This window comes from Bos mutus, chromosome 19 (genome assembly GCF_027580195.1).
Source record: "Bos mutus isolate GX-2022 chromosome 19, NWIPB_WYAK_1.1, whole genome shotgun sequence".
Classification (NCBI taxonomy): Eukaryota; Metazoa; Chordata; class Mammalia; order Artiodactyla; family Bovidae; genus Bos; species Bos mutus.
The window spans coordinates 9,206,919-9,223,836 of record NC_091635.1 but is presented as its reverse complement, the minus strand read 5'-3'; the positions used below and the strand labels follow the sequence as shown (position 1 = coordinate 9,223,836).

Below are 16,918 nucleotides of genomic sequence, written 5' to 3'. Positions count from 1 at the left end.
TTTAAATAAGTTGCTAAATTACAGTGGAACTACTTTCTCCCCGAGGCACTGGTATAAAGAGAATTCCTACAGCATTCTGACGCTGGTTTAAACAACAGCTAGACAAGAAGGTTGGTGGAATGCAGAAACACAGTTGAAGAAACTTATAAACAACACACTCTACTTAAATTCCACATCTTTCTGCAAACCTATCTACACTGTATGTATGTCCACATCTCTTTATATCCTTGTCTTAACATTTCCAGGTAAAAATTCCTTCAGAGTTATTATGACAAATTAATTCTCAATTCTCCTTTAAGCCTAAAAGAAATGTCTTACTGGAAAGACTTGTAAAGCCTACAGTGAGAGGAATAACCCAGGCACCGCATGGATCTGAGCGATGGGAGTTAAGTTGATAACAGCAGTTCCCAGCAGCTGCTGCCTTCAAGTCTGTGAGTTTTATATACCCCTGGTTTTGTGGTCATAAGAGGATGGTTGGGGGGAAGTGGGAGGGGAGGGGGAAGCAGACACGTTTAGGCAGTAGCTGTATTGCGTCTCGTGCTGGGGAGCTTCTATAACCCCAGGATCTTTGTGACAGGAGGTGTCAACATCCCCACTCCCCAGAGAGGGGGTAAGCAGTGCCCAAGGCCCCATTTCTGCTCGGCAAAGCTTGGGCTCACTCTCCATCACTCCATGTGGCCTTCCAGCTTGGAGGGGAGCAGACAGACCACCAGGAAAAGCCAGGCCATCAGTCTTGTTTGGAGAAAGAGAGAAAAGGCGACCTGCACGTTGAGAGGCCAGGTGCGTACCTGCAACAGTAGGAGCGGGCGCAAGGCTGCTGAAAGCGCGACTGTGGCCGGAGGCAGCGAGCGGCCAGGCACTCGAGGGAGGCAGCGCGGCGTTCTGAGATGACGGTGGGGAGGACCCTGCAGAACCAAAGGCGGCACTCTGAGAGAGGCGAGCACAGGCCAGTGGGGCGAGCCACTCAGCCCCGGCGGGGAAGAGCCCTAGCGCCCGAGAAGCAATCTCCAAGGCTGTGTTTACGGAAATGGTGGGAAATGAGCACGTGACGGGGCCGCGACCACAGTGAGGACAGGAAGACACAGGCGCACTGTGCTTTGGGGCGCCCGGGCCTTGCGAGAGGCCCTGGGGAAGGGGCTGGGGTGTCGGGTGTTGGAGACCAGGAAGCTGGAGAGGAGAGAATGACCACAGGGTGTTTTCAACAACACGTCAGGGTTTGGAAGGATCCCATGGATTTCCCCTTCCAGGTAAGATAAAAATAAAAACTCAGGGCAGACCTCCATCTTTTCATACCTCCAACAATACCTACAAAACTGAATAAAATGAAATAAAACTCCAAGCTTTTTGTTACAGATTTTGCCCTAAAGAGACTGGTCCTTTCCCTGACTCCTTGCCCAGGTTCGTATTTCTCTCTCGAACACAGAAACATCCGGGAAACATGTACTGGCAACCGCATTGACGTGAGCCACCGGGTCTCCAGACTCGCCCCTCCTGCTGTTGAGGACCCTGTTCCTATCCTGGGAGGGGGCTGACGGGTGGGCCCCCCAAGCACCCCTGCGGTGCTGTTTCCGCGTCACCAGGTCTGTTCTCTGAGGCAAGCAGGAAGCAAAGGAAGGAGAAGGATGACGCAGGGCGACAGTGTGCTAAAAACGGGATGGACCAGAGCTCTTCAGATGCGGGAAGGGACTTGGCTGGTGTGTGCGAGCTGGCTCGGAGGGGACAGGGGCACAGAGCAGTCTGGTAGTCAAGTTTACCACCACGAACAGAATCTCAAAAGACATGCGGCCCCCGATGCAGGGCCCCACCTGGGACGGTGTGCTGAACAACCTCAGGAGTATCTTTCACAGGGACTGCCAGGTGTGTGGCACCTCCCAGGCTTGTGCAGTCTACAACCTGCACGGCTGTTCACGGCAGCCCTGCTGTAACTGACCTCCTCAGAATAGGGTGCCAGAGCTGAGGAACGCGCGAATGTATTTGTAATCTGCAGGTCTTTGATTTTAAAAGACGTCAGCTCTACTGACAACCTAACCTTAGTTCCTAAACCCTCTGCTTCTATTTACGAACAAAATGCAATCAACTCGAGATTCCAAATTATAGACTATTTAACCCAACATGGTACTTCTTTTATAGTTAATGGTAGAGCACTTGGGTTTTAACAGTGTTCTAGTTTGACATTTTTAGTGCAATAGTGGAATCTATCCCATAAAACGATGGCTAATTTTCCTTTTTAGTATCAATTTGTCAGGCAATGGCACAACTGCATTTTATCATCTGGCTAATATTCACCTCCTAACGGTTAGCACTATAAATAATATCCAAACAAATATGGGGCTAAAGTGAAATTTTAATACCAAATCAGAGCTTAACACCAATGAAAATAAAAGCCAAAAATGTAAATAAAACCCCAACACCTAAGGTACTCAATAAAAGAAAACAGAAAACTCCATTAAGAAAATATGTAAAATAAATAAGCCAACATCAAAGAGGTCAGTGGTTATTTCTTACTCTTTTTCCTTCCAGGGCATATTTTTTCAATTTTTTGTCCTTTGTATTTTAGATTAAGCTAATCACTCAAGAATACGACAGTCTTTTGTGGCTGGGTCCTGAGCAAGCTCAGCCCCCAGGGTGCCTGAAGCCCCTCGCGTGTGGGGAACACAAGGGGGTCCCGGAGAGGGGCGGTCTGCAGGGTCTGGCCATGGCCGTTTACTCCTGGCCCGGAGGCCGTGGTGCTTTCTGTAAACAGGTTCTACATGGAGATCCGCTCCTCTGCTCCCTCCTCTCAGATAACACCAGCAGGTGGGGGCCCTTTCCTGGGTGAGGCCTGGTCTTGCGGTGGAGCTGCCTGGGACTCGCCCTTGGGTCACACAGGGCACTAGAGGCTCTGTCCTGCTGATGTCCCATTGCTGCCAGGGCCTGGGACACTTAGCTTTCCTCTGCCCTGACATCGGTCTCGCCCGCTCGGCTCTGCCCTCAGGACCCCCGGCCCTCCAGGACGCCTGTGTCGCTTCACGGCCCTCGTGTGTAAGGTGGAGGTAGCCTGCGCGCCCCAGGTGCCAGGGACCGTGGGCTGACACTGGACACCGGTCAGGAAGCTCCACTCTGCGCTGAGCAGCCTTGACTCTTTCTAAGGTCTTCTACTGCCCGGATGGGCACGCTCACCCACCGTCCACAAGCCCAAACACACCGAATCACCCCTTCGCTCAGCACAGCCCTGCAGCCACACGCAGCGTCCCGAGGGGCGAGTCTCCCCCAAACCCTCCCACCTCAAACAGGGTCCAGATCCGTAGCCTCGAGCCTCTCTTTCTCACTCATCCGTCCCAGCCACGGGGAGGCCTGCGACCGCCCTGCTCTGAGACACTGCTGCCTTGCCACAGGAATGCCCTGCATTAGATGGGAAGGCGGAGGTCTACGCTGCCCTCCGACCTGAGCCACAGGCATGCGTGGAATCCTATCACTTCAAAGAACCACCGACAAGGAGGCCTCTCCCCATAGGCCATATGTTAGCCAGAAAGCTAAACTAACGTTTCGGGAAATACCCGAGTGGCCTTGCTAGTGCTGAGCATTGCGGGTAAGCTGGCTGTTCTTTCTGCTACTAGAATGCTGAGGAGAGAGGTCTGTTAGCCCTGGCACTCACAGAGCGTCTGCATCTGTAGGCCTCAAGGGAAGGCGAGCTACTGCCCTCCTCAGTTTTGCAACTGAATCTGCGTTTATGTTCTGTAACCTCACAGCTCAGCTCATCACTTTTGCCAACTGGATCCTCAAGCCTAAACAGGGTGTGCCAAGCTTTATAGCATCAGGAGTTTGTGCCAGGAAAAAGGACCTGGGGAATGACTTCAGTCTTTTTACCAGACATTTTGAGGAAAGGAAAAATTGCCTGAGATGGATGAGTAAATGGCCAATTCACTTCCAGTTCAAAGAGATTTCAAGTGGAAACCTTTTCCTTAAAAAGCTTGATGGCTAACATTGTTATTTTATAACAAGAGATGTATAAGCACCGTGCATTAATAAATCCAGCAGGGACACAGAGCCCAAAGCCATCTCCATTTTCCAATAAGCACTGGTCGACTTTTCCTTATGCTGCGTCTGATGGCGAGAGAGTTCCCATCAGATGTGTCTGACGCTCCCTTGCCTCGCTTCCCACACCCGCCTGCTGCCCAGAGCAGAATGCCCGCACAGAGAACACCACACAGATGTGGGCAGGGCACCCCCTCACCTCCACTCTTGAGGAGGTAGCGGTTGACATCCTGTATGGTGGTGTTGATGGTGGGCCCGGTGGGGACACTTCCAGGAGTGACGTCGGGGTCATTCTCCGGATCTATGTTCTGAAGTCCTTTCCAGGGAACACCAGGATGGAATTCTGGAAAATTTCAAATATGAGTATTAGAGCACCTTCGTGTTGCTTCATGATAATTTACGGAAATGTTTACAGTCTGCCAATTCAGAGGCACACTTTAGACTTCCTTCAGTAAAGCATCAGTCCTTCGGAGCAAACTAGGTACCAGAACTAAACTAAAAACGTGTTCACGTGGGAGTATAAAGCCCGGACACATTTTGAGCGGATGGAACACAGCACCCGCCCTGAGGGCTACAGAAAAGCCTGTGATGCCAACAACACCCACGATTTATCTGTGAAGGTATTGCCAATGAAAAAGCCAAAGCCATGGGGTTCGTGCTCCCAGGATGCTGAGCTTGGGTCCTGGCTTCTCTTGGGCCTCATCGCTCCCTCGGGCTTGGCTAGAGTCCTGCTGAAGCATGGAAGCACTGCATGCTCTTACCTGGGGGCCAGTTGATGCTGGAGCCGTTTGAGATTTTATCACTGTCGGATTTGGCACGTGACCAGCTATGGGGAACAGCTACAGGAGGGCTGGCTGGTGACTCGCTGCTCTGGATTAAATCGTACCGGCCATAGGAGTCGTCAATGGAGGACTTGGCTGGTGGTCCGATGCTCAGACCTCCAGGGATAGCACCTGGATGGGGGCAGGACACAAAGAGCCAAGTGAGTGGGCGCCCCCGGCCCCGGGGCTGGGCCTCGCCCTCTCCTGCCAGCCTCCCTGTGGCCAGCGCTCTCCAGGGGAAGCGACTATCTCAGCCAGCCCAGACTCGACCTTGCAAGACACACTCTTTAAGAATTCTTCCAGTTTGTCATTTGGAATTCTCGATAAATGCACACCCACAACATGGCGGAGCTCTCTGGGGACAGCCAGCGAGTGTCCGTGGTCAACTGCTGTCCTTGATGTCGTCCGCGTCCCTCCCCTCATCCGCTGGCCTCTGTGTGGCCTTGGAGGCCTAACCCTACCTCCCCGGGCGACTGAGCGCTCTCCTCCAAGGAGAGTGCCCGGATAGCATGTGATGATTTTCCTGTAGAACTAATCATTAGGGAGAATTTTTTCTTTTTAGAGTGCTTTATATCAAGAGAGAATTATGTTCCCTATCAAATTTCCTTTGCTGTTTATGCTACCAGGAAATTAAGAGCTAAATTCAATGCTTAACAGTGAGATCACCGCCTATGGTTATTAGCATTTTCTTTTTTTTTTTTGGGCTGAGTGGCTTGTGGGATCTTAGTTCCCAGAACAGGGATTGAACCTGGGCCCACGCAGTTAAAGTGTCCAGTGCTAACCACTGGACCTCCAGGGAATTCCATGGTTATTAGCATTTTTGCTTTTTATCTTTTCTAAGCATTAGATTTTCCTATTGCATTTAATCATTTTATTGAAAAAATTTTCTTTCAGACAAGTTTTTGGTTGAAGATACAGATATACGTTACAAGTGTGCAGCCATGACCTGTATTCTTTGCTGCTCTGGGGCACTTTTAATTACTTCTCGATTAATAGCTCAGGTATGAAAGTTGAGGCGCCAAGAGATTTGGTCATTGACTAAATAGGGTGTTACATACTCTAGTGAATGAAAGATATATTGCTGTTGGTTAGTTGCTAAGTCATGTCCGACTCTTTAAAAGCAATGGACTGTAGCCTGCCAGGCTTCTTTCTCTATTATTATTGAGGCAACACTGGTTTCTAATGTTATCTAAGTCTACGAGTACGACACTGCATTTCAACTTGTGTCCACGCCACGGGGTGCTCACCACCAACTCTTGGTTTCCACCCATCACCACAGCTGACCCCCTTTCCCCATTTCGCGCTCCACCCACCCCTTCCCCTCTGGTTACCAATACTCTGTATCTCCATGTTTGTTTGGTTTGGCCTTTTGAAATATTTTCTGTTCAGATTTCAGCACTGAATTTTTAGACTAGAAATGCAGTGTAAGTAACAAAGGGCTTCCCAGGTGGCACAGTGGTAAGGAATCCACCTGCCAACGTAGGGGACACGAGAGACATGGGTTTGATCCCGGGGTCTGGAAGATCCCCCGAAGAAGGAAGTGGCAACCCACTCCAGTACTCTTGCCTGGGAAATTCCATGGACAGAGGAGCCTTGTGGCCTACAGTCCATGGGGCTGCAAAGAGCTGGACATGACTGAGCACGTGCACGTGTGTGCCGGCACGCGCGCACACACGCACAAGTGACGAGATGAGGATGATGAGCAAGGAGAACAGAAGTGACCAGACCCTGGGGCTCCTCAGCTTGGACATACCATGCTTGCTGGGGTTCTGGTCGAGCGGAGAAGCAGCACCGGGTAAGTTATCCATCGGGTTGGGGTGAGTCCACTGAGGGAGGCGCGACTGGGACTGAGATGGGTCCTTCACTGACAAACCACCGGTCATGTCCATGCTGCTGGCGTTCATGTTTGGGTTCAGTCCAGCTAAAAGAAAAAGCACTGTTAGGACATGTCTGCTCTTCCTCCAAATGATTACTGTCTAACGCTCTCCTAGAGAAGCAATCTAAGTCTTAATTCATGGCCAAATATTTAACAAAGTGCAGACTCCACTACAGTGGGGGTGAGCTCGGCCTGGAGCTCCCGCTGGAAGTATCTTCGGAAATTTTATACTGAAAACACCTCTGGGCCCAGCAGACCCCGAGCTCTGCGCAGACAGTGAGCCTGCCCTTAGAAGGAGCCCTGAGGCAGCCTGGCTCGGGCTCCGCTGGAACGGGCACGCGGTGGGTGCACGCAGGCCCCGACTCACCGAGAGGGTAGGGGGCGAAGGTGCTGGGTGAAGAAGACTGCTGCTCTTTGGTTTGCAGCTCAGGGAGGCCGGGGGCCTGGGGGTGGGGGGGGAAGCTGTCCAGGGCCGATTTGCCTGCAGAGGGGTGCAGAGACAGGTGCGGCGGGGGCGGCGGCTTCACAAGCAGGGCCTGGGCCAGCTGGCGCTGGTGCTGCTGGATCTGCTGCTGCAGGTTAGTGATTGTGCGCGCAACCTGCGGGTTGGCGGGGGGGATGACGAGCGGTCAGCAGGGCTGGGGGGCGGCGCCTGGGTCCACCTCCACCCCAGCCCAGGTGACCCGGGGCCTTTCTCAAGGGGAGGCTGCCTGGCAGAGCCATCATCAGCGACAGCCTGACAAGGTCGGGGGAGGGGGCGGGCAGCGACCCGGCTCTGTTGTCCGGGGGCCCCTACTTGCTGCTCCTGTTGTCTCATGGGTCCGGAAACGTTCCGCTGGGCCTGTAGCATCTGCTGCTGGATCTGTAAACGTTGGTATGCCTGTGGATGGCAGAGAAACATCAGCAGACTGCAAGACAGCCACCAACAAGGGGTTTGACTTCTGTACATTAAAGAAAAAATGGCCCAGATTCGTTGGTCCCCTTACCATGCTGTGTTTTAAGCATATTGTGAGGCATTTTCAAAAAGAGACACATCTTTCTAAAACCTTTTTAATGTTTATTTATTTTGGCTGTTCTGGGTCTTCATTGCTGCGTGTGAGCTTTCTCTAGCTGCAGTGCCCAGGCTTTGCACTGTGGGGGCTTCTCTTGTTGCAGAGCACAGGTTCTAGGTGCCTGGGATCAGCAACTGTGGCGCATGGGCTTAGGTGCCCTGAGGCACGTGGGATCTCCTCCGACCAGGGACTCGAACTCGTGTGCCCTGTATTGGCAGGTAGATTCTTATCCACTGGATCACCAGGGAAGTCCTCCAAAACCTTTCTACTGCATAGACTTTGCTTGATTCATACAAACTAAAAGAAATGAGGGGGGAAAAGGTTTCTTCTTCCTTATAAATATGCAAGGTGTCCAGAATGGTTCAGACAGTGTGGCAGGACGGTGGTGAGCGGCTGCCCCAGACAGTCACAGAACAATAATTCCAGGGCTCATAGGCAACCAGGAGCTGTGTGGGGTCTCAGTCCACAGGGAGCCTGAGATCCAGGCTTGTGGCACTTCCACCACCCTGACTCCGGCCACAAAGCTGGTGAGAACGGTCATCAGAGAGTCTTCCCACAATGATGCAGAAGGCTGGATCCTTTGTTTCTAAAGTTGGCGGAATATGGTAATTTTTTTCCTTACAGCATGGATTTTGGGGGGATGTTTGGGGCAAGAGGATTTATTTAAATAGGATCCAAACAGAAGTAGAGATTATATCATGAAGCCTCATTAATCCGTAAATCAGAGGAATAAAATGCCTAGCTGAATCCTTACAGGCTCTAAAGCTTAACCTTAGGATGCATAAAACATCATTTCACCAATTTTTCTGGTAAAAAAAGTTAAAACGCCATACACAGTTTTTAAAATGGAACACACAAAATGTAAACATACTTCCATACTTTCTTGGGATCTTTTACATGACAGGGGTCAATAAAAATTATGAATAAGGGATTCCCAAATGTCAGTACCGTCGAGAATGACCTCAGCCGAGGTCAGAATCCAGCTGTCCTGCAGTGCGCCCAGGAGGAGGGTGCTGTTCTCCTCTGTAGGAAGAGTGCTGAACAGTATGCACGCTTCTTGGCTCCTCCCTGTCCTCCCCTGAGGTCAGTGGTCCCTTCCTGGCGCTGATGGCCCTGGGGCCTTACACCACAGTCCATGAGGCTCCTTTTTCTTTTTTTTGATGTGGACCATTTTTAAAGTCTTTATTGGATTGTTACAATATTGCTTCTGTTTTATGTTGGCCATGAGGCATGTGGGATCTTGGCTCCCCAACTAGGGATCTAAAGTGCACCCTCTGCATTGGAAAGTGAAGTCTTACTGGACCGCCAGGGAAGTTCCCGAGGCTCCCTTTTCTGAATGAAGTCCAGTTGTGGCCTGGAACCCAGGCCCAGGGCATTGGGTACTTCATTTCAGCTCGTCCAGGACACTCACACGCTACCTGGCCACCACCGGGGACCAGACACGCAGACTGGTCAGATGTGTGTCTAACAAATGCTAAAGGGTCAGGACTGAGAGCCTGATCCTGTAAGGAAAGGTTCCCCTATAAGGAAAGGCTGACATCATGGTTTTGTCTCTTTGAGCCTTTTCTTTTCTTCCTTCATGACTCCTGATAATTTTCTGCGAGATGAAGCTGTTGGACAAGATGTCTAAGCAAATCAGGTGTCAACATATTAAAGAAAGAAACAAACGCTGGGTCCGTCAGGGAATATAAATTCAGGATGCATCGAGGGATACAATGCCATGGTGTTACATGGTAAAAGCAAAGCCTGTTGAAAATTAAAAATTCAACGTATGTTAAACTATAAAACTCTCAAGAAGTATTAGACTACATCAGCCTTTCTCAAGAGGGATTCTGAGAGAATTAAGTCCTAATCTCTGAGGCAGATACTGTACGTAATGAAGTAACTTGTCTTTTGCTTCTAGAATGGTATCTATGTGTATCATCCTCAGAAGAATTTAGACAAAATCCAGGAAGTGATTTGCTGGTTCTGTGTTCGGATAAGAAAGGCTGGCTGAGTGCTGACAGACGTGCCTAACTGTCAGACGGGGAGACGGAGATCACGAAGGGGCCAGAGAATTCACAAAGCCTAGTGGAAATGCCCTTGAGTGAAGAACTTCCTAAATCTTTATTTATTAAAATATTACCCTATTTATTTGGCTGCGTGGGTCTTAGTTGCGACACACAGGATCCTCAATCATTGTTGCAACACGTGTGACTTTTTTTTTTTTAAGTTTCAGCATTTGAACTCTTAGTTGTGGCATGTGGGGTCTAGCTCCCTGACCAGGGATTGAACCTACGCCCCTGCATTGGGAGCTTGGAATCTTAGCCACTGGACCACCAGGGAAGTCCGCTAACGCTTTTAATAGTTTACCAACTTCCTGAAAGTCTCAGCGACATTCCCTGATGTGAAGAAGAGCATAAAAGTAACTACACTTATCGGCTGGTGTGCGCGTTCCTGGTTCGTGCCCGTGAACACGTGGAGAATGCCCTTCCCACGTCCTACAACCCAAGCAGATCTGCCCTGACTCACCAGCTGCAGCTGATAGAGCTGGTTCAACATCGTCATATGCTGAGGATTAATTGGCGAGGTTAATAGTGCAGGGTTGAGACCAATGTTTTTTGCTGCAAACTGCAAAAGCTGTGCTTGAACCTGTTAACACAAAATGCACCATTAGACATGAACTCTATTCAAACATTTACTTGTCTGTGTAGTTTTTCAAGGTTCAAAACTGATTGATTAAATGACAGTTGTATTTGTCTCATGAGTGAACTTCAAAAGCCATTAAAATATTTACAGACATTCCAGCATTAGTAGTTAGCATGTTTTAGCAGAGAATGTAGAAGGAAGAAAGGAAGGGAGGAGGGGAAGGAGGGAGTGACAGAAGGCAATAAAGAGATATCTTCCTCCAAATATTTTAGTTACGAATGAATGCTCTAAGGTGCTGTGTTACTCCTGTCGGTTACTGATTCTGTTTTCTGCTGAAGTGAAGATGAGCGGGCATCATTCAAGGCCTGGAGACAGTGAAGGCATGTTCACTTCACTATGCCTTCCTGGGAGGAAGTTCGAGGCAGGCTTCTGCGTCTCGGACAGGCAGCTGGGACCGATCCCCATAGGAGCTCAGTAGGCGGCGGCACCACCACCTGACCAGAGGGTCCTCATTACAGGGCGCGCAATGACCCCTCCGCAAGTTTACCGGCTCAGGCAGTGGCCTCTCCCTGCTTGTGGGACCAGACATTCCTCCTGGGGGGCCCAAATGCCCAGGCTCCGTGTGGCACAGGCACTCATGTGACTTGCCAGCCCTGACCGTGACTCAGCTTTCCTCCCTGCTCACCTGGAGCTCACTGCTCCGCGCCGGCGGGGGCCTGGCCCTGGCCAGCTCGGTGCTCCCCACTGCGTGCTTTGTACGTTTATCACACGTTTACACAAGGTGATCTTAGGTAGTACACGGAAGGGCGTCTTTTACTTTTATAGTCATCTAACGGGTATCAGGAAAACGTTGATTTTTCTATTTATGATGGACATGTAAAGTTTCAAGAATAAATTTATCTAAGCAGGCAAGTCAATTTAGAGAAAACACATTAAGAGCCTTCACTTGAAATGAAGGCGCACAGATGAGTGATCTTCAGGACACGCTGGTTTGCAGAGAGTGGGGAAGGCTGCTCCCTGCCTCCAGGCCCCTCTCGCTGGGGTGGCCGAGTCACCAAGTCCAGGTGGTGGGACGTTAGTGGAAGGGGTCTGTCTCTCGTCTTTCTTCCTCCTGGGATGTGGCTCAGGCAGAGCTGCTGCTTTCTGCACTGCTGCCTGGGCAAGAAGTACCTGTCTGTCTTGTCTGAGGGTCTGTATTTCAGGGCCTCTTTGTTGTAGCGGCTAAAGACTGTATCTTAAGAGTGTATTCTGTTTACAAAATTTAACTATTCTTTTACCCAGACTTCAGCCATCTCAACTCCGTGCATACATTTCAGGTTAAACAATTACAGAGTAATAAGTGTGGTGGTGGTTTATTTGCTCAGTCGTGTCCGACTCTGCGACCTCATGGACTGTAGCCTGCCAAGCTCCCTCTGTCCGTGGGATTTCCCAGACTCTAATACTGGAGTGGGCTGCCACTCTCTTTTCCAGGGAATCTTCCCAACCCAAGGATAAAATTCTATGATTTACCATTTTAGTTTATTATTGAGCATTCTTACAAGGGGTAATGAGGACTGTAACATTATAATGAAAACCTCAGCCCAAAGTCTAAAATAATGGAATGTTCTAAAAGTAAACGATATTATCATGAAAAAAGTTGACACAATGCTTTATAGTTACACAAAACAACATCCTTTTTCTGAATTCTGTTTGCTTTCTTTTTTTAAATAAACGTAACTGACAGTCTGTAACGTAGGCACTGTTATATGTTGTCCCATTTAGTTTGTCACCGAAGCGTTATTCAGCCCTTCACTGATTCTAAGAAGTTTCTTTTACATCCTAAGCAATTTCATGAGCCTCTTTGCTCCCCCACCAGTCTAGGGCAATTCAGCGGGTTCATCTGAATAATCTTCTTGCGACCAGGACAGACGTCCCGTCACTAGTGTGTGCCACTGGCCCAAGCGCTCTGACAGGAGGGGGCCCGGTCCTCGGGGAGGGGTCTGGGCATGCCTCCCAGGACAGGAGGGTCGGGTGGACGGGTTCACGCGCGAGGGCTGGCCCACTCTCCCTGCGACGCGGGCGCCAGTCTGACCTGAGGGGATAGAAACTGAGGCACTTGAGCACGGAGACTGGGCTGGGAGGAGCTCAGGGGCGGCACGGGCGGCTGCGGCGGCTGCTGCATGGTCCTGGCGGGCGCTGCTCCGCTGCTGCCAAACATGCCCAGATTGCCACTCGGTGTCTGCGGATGGGGAGGGAGGGGTGGTTACATCGTCACTGCAGGAGCAGGCGGGGGCAAAACTGCACCGGATTCCTGCCACGCACAACTCGCACCAGAGGGAAGGCTTAACGAGGGCTGTCCACAGCATGTCCCAGAAGGGTCCTCCGACCCAGGTGAAGGGCGGCCCCCACAGAACAACTGCTGCCCCCTGAGCTCATAGCAACAGCAATACCAAGGGCCCAGTGGCCAGGCCTGGCGCCATGAGCAGGGCTCCCTGCGCCCCTGTCCCAGAGGCCTCTTTCCTGCCCCTCCATCTTCCACTTTTTGTTATTATTATTATTAAACTGATGGGACTTAAAAAAAAAAGTGCTGTTCAGACTTATGGACACAGTGGGAGCAGGAAAAGCTGGATGAATTGAGAGAGTAGCACAGAAATATATACATTACCATGTGTAAAACAGATGGCTAGTGAGAAGTTGCTATACGACACAGGGAGCTCAGCCTGGTGCTCTGTGACAACCCCAGGGTGAGATGGGGTGGGTGGCTCAAGGGGGAGGGAGCATACATATAGCTCAAGGGGGCTGATTCATGCTGACATATGGCAGAAAGCAATACAACATTATAAAGCAATTATCTTCCAATTAAAAAATAAATTAAAAAATAACAACACAAGACATACACTCTAAAAGAAAAAAAGAGAGAGAGAAAATACAGATTAAGATAATGATTTTCAATATAAGTGAGGTTTCTTTTCCACCAAAAGCCCCATGATCCAAAGAATAAAAAAGTACTGTTCACTTATGGTTGCCGAGAAGGAGGACTGGGGGAAGCATGTTTAGGGAGTCTGGGGCGGGTGTGTACACACTGCCGTAAGTAAAGTGGGGAACCAGCAAGGACCAACTGTGCAGCATGGGGATTCTGCGCAACCTTACGTGGCAGCCTGGACGGGAGGGGAGCTGGGAGGAGACGGACACACATATACGCATGGCCGAGTCCCTTTGTTGTCCACCCGAAACTACCACAACACTGTTAATCAGCTATACTCCAACATAAGATAAAAAGTTGGAAAAAAAAAAAATGCTGTTCAAATTGGGTACAGATGACAGAAAATCCGCCTGCAAAGCTTACCCACATCTGTAGATCACAGAAGCCACACAGAGCTGGTTTTAGGTAGCCCACGACAAGCCCATCATGTTCAAGGGCACTAAAGTAACACTGAGCTCCGCAGGGGACCGGCACACATGCGGGTGTGGGCACCATCTGTGCTGGGGTAACGGGCAGGGATCACTAACCAGAGAGAAAACGTTTTCTAAAAGGAAATATAACTGAGCTCAACAAGACCTGAACCTGAATATATGGACAAATTCAGGCTGGTAAGTTTGTGTTAAATACAGGAACTATATTGAGTGTTTCTTTCTGTCTCCTGGTTGAGTTATCTGACCCTCGGGGCCGTTGGCCTGGCCTCTGAGTCCCCGACGGCAGCTGAAACCTCCACTGCCGCCTGATGAGCCCCATGGACAACATGAGACAGCGGTGGGGACTCCGTGGACTGGGGTGCTGCTGAAAACTGGCCTTGGCCACCCCCAACCTCACAGCATCGCTGGAAGAGAAAGCTCAGAGCTGTGTGCGTGTGAGCCTCAGCCAGGAGGAAACCAAGGACAGTTCCAGGGACGGGAAGGACATGTGCTTGCTTTCATGTCATTTCATCCCAGGGGAGAGAAGTAACACGAGGCGGCCATCGTTCAAAACCCCAGGTCCTGCCTCACGGACGTCTGATAGTGACTTGCACCTTCTCCACGACTGTCAAAGGCAGGGAACGAGGCCAAAATCACTCTGAAAACCACTGAGAACCTGCAGGAGCTGTCATCTCTATTTCTGGGGAAGAAGGGAGAGTATGGTGTTTTCCTGCAGATTAATAATGCATTTAAGGTGTCCATGGTCAGGAGAGACAGAACAGCACCGCCTCGACCTGTGAATAGATCCAGCAGCTAAAGACTGCCTGTAGCCCGCGTCACTTCATGAGCAGTACATTAGCACCAAGGGTGTTGAATGCAATCACATTTCAGTTACATGTAGAAATAATTTTGAAGCATTTCCGGTAACATGGTTAAATTTCTAGAATTGGATTCATTTCTTGACAGCAGTACTTCACTTGAAAGGAAATCCTTGTCATAGTTCAGTTCCCTTTACAGGTTCAGTGGTATTTTCACATCAGGTATTAATTAAAAATAAAGTTCATGTCTCAAACACACTGATTTAAAGGCACATAAAGGAGACCCCGGTGAGCCTCTGCCAGCAGCCTTACCTGTCTAGCAGAATTCAAGTTTTGCATGCCCAGCCCTGAGGCAATCCCGCCCAGGGCCTGGCTGGGGAGTGCACTGTTGGAAAGGGGGGGCTTCAGGCTTGGTGAAGGCAAAAATGGTGAAGTCGTGGGCTCTTCCACGAGGCCGCCATCCTGATTGGGGAAAGAAAGCGTGAGCTGTGGGCAGGGCCCGTCCACACACAAAGCACAAGTTCCCAGGACGCAGACAGGAGTGTGGATGAACATAAAGGAGTAAAAGATCAAAAACGTGTAGACAAGAGGTGGAGAAATGGGCAAAAGGAAGAGGGGAAAAGAAAAAAGAGAAACAGGATTAAGACGCTGTTTTCATTTTAACAATTATTTTACAAACACACATGTCAGCTTACATAGTCTCTTCACTACCAGCCCTGCCTATGGGGACGAGTCAGGAGAGAGACAGCGTAAGTCTTAGTTGGAAAACACTTTAACCACCGTTTTCAAACAAACAGGCTCCTCTGAGAACTTACTAACAAGGCTCTAGGTATACACTAGGTTGAGATCTGCTGATATTCATCTGTTTTTGATTTCATATGACTTAACCTAATAATAAGGTAAATTATAAAGCAGACAAAAACCTTATTATTATTTTTTTTACATTTACTGAGGCATCAGGTCCTTTGTAAATTTACCTCATCTAACTTTACAACAAGCCTAGAGTATTATTTCAGATTTTAAAGATACAGAAATAAGACAGGGTCCCACACTTGGCAAATAAAAATTCAGGATGCTGAGTTAAACTGGAATTTCAGATAAACGCCTGATAATATTGCAGACTAAGTGTGGTCACAAATGATTCATTGTTGTCTGAAATTCCGATGTCCTCGGACACAGTGGTGCCGGGCACAGTGAGGACTCCATTGCGTAGAGCTCTGGTTGAAGACACTGTGCATCTGAGAACAAAGACCAGCTCTCGCCTCTTCTCCCGCGAGCCTGCTTTTTGTGTCTGTCTGCTTTAGAGCTGTCTTTCCTTGCTTCTATTATTTTTCTCAAGGCCAGACATTTTGATCGAGCTGAACGGGAAACTGTGACGCTGTCACTGGTGTGACCCCCTCTGAGGTCACACCAGTCTGGAGAAGCTGCAGCAAGCAGGCCAGTATTGAGGGGAGTGAAATGGCGACTCCAGCTGCTGAAACACCTAAGGTGACTTTCCCACACCTGTGGGTTTTCTGAAGTGGCTCATCCGAGCAAGGCCCACGCCCAACCACTTCTAGACCCTTCTTCTGAGATTAAACATGTAACACTTCATTTCCAATGGGAAGAACTGTGCACGTAAGACCATAAAATAGAAATCTGATGACTCTCGTCTACAGGACAAATTGAAGCGGCCAAGTTTACCCACTGGCATGAAAATCAGTTTTCAATTTCAGTATTTTTATTCATCACATCATATGAAATACTTATAACACTACCTCTTTTGAGTCAAACATTCACATATACTAGAAAAATGGGTAAAAGTCACTTAAATATTACAGTCCAGTAACTTTCTAATCCAACACAGTAAAAATGAAAAACATGTCTTGTTAAAAACAAACAAAAAGCCACCTAAACGCATACCTTGTCAAGGAAGGTGGGGCGGTCCACGGAAGACTCTTTGGAGATCGGTGGGCGGCAGCCAAGGGGCTTGGTGACCATCCCGTTGTAGTCGGTCACTCCCAGTCCACGCTTGTCCACGTCCACCTTCTTTTCCAGCAGAGCGCCTGGGGCATAGCAGATAGAGGCAGCGTTTGGAACGAGATGCCCAGGGGGTTGGCTGTGAGTGCTGAGCACAGACAGGTGCCAGCCGACATCTCAGGGAAGGAGTCAAGACCTTCACCCCCAGAGGACAGGGCCAAGCGCGGAAGGCTGTGGTCTGGCCCCTGCTCCCTATCAGCCCTGCTCCCTATCAGCCACACCTGCCCCAAGGGGGCTAGGCCCTTCCTTCCCAAAGAGGGCCTTTTCCCAGCTGTCCCGCCTCATACCCATCAACTTCCACCTGCTGAGTCCCTTCCG

General features: G+C 49.7%; 1 protein-coding gene across 8 annotated transcripts in view; it reads right to left on the bottom strand.

Moving 5' to 3' along the window:
• TNRC6C (trinucleotide repeat containing adaptor 6C) overlaps window positions 1–16,918 on the bottom strand; it is a 41,793-nt gene that overhangs the window by 7,850 nt on the left and 17,025 nt on the right. For 4 of the 8 annotated variants that reach the window (XM_070389154.1, XM_070389155.1, XM_070389156.1 and 1 more), the window contains 10 exons: window positions 16,484–16,626; window positions 14,894–15,067; window positions 12,463–12,609; window positions 10,275–10,394; window positions 7,508–7,591; window positions 7,079–7,310; window positions 6,589–6,756; window positions 4,776–4,967; window positions 4,214–4,357; window positions 789–905 (listed from right to left, as the gene is read on the bottom strand). In XM_070389154.1, coding sequence (XP_070245255.1) covers window positions 789–905; window positions 4,214–4,357; window positions 4,776–4,967; window positions 6,589–6,756; window positions 7,079–7,310; window positions 7,508–7,591; window positions 10,275–10,394; window positions 12,463–12,609; window positions 14,894–15,067; window positions 16,484–16,626 — 1,521 coding nt within the window. The remainder of the gene's footprint in view (window positions 1–788; window positions 906–4,213; window positions 4,358–4,775; window positions 4,968–6,588; window positions 6,757–7,078; window positions 7,311–7,507; window positions 7,592–10,274; window positions 10,395–12,462; window positions 12,610–14,893; window positions 15,068–16,483; window positions 16,627–16,918) is intronic. The other 4 variants (XM_070389151.1, XM_070389152.1, XM_070389157.1 and 1 more) reach the window with 4 other exon arrangements.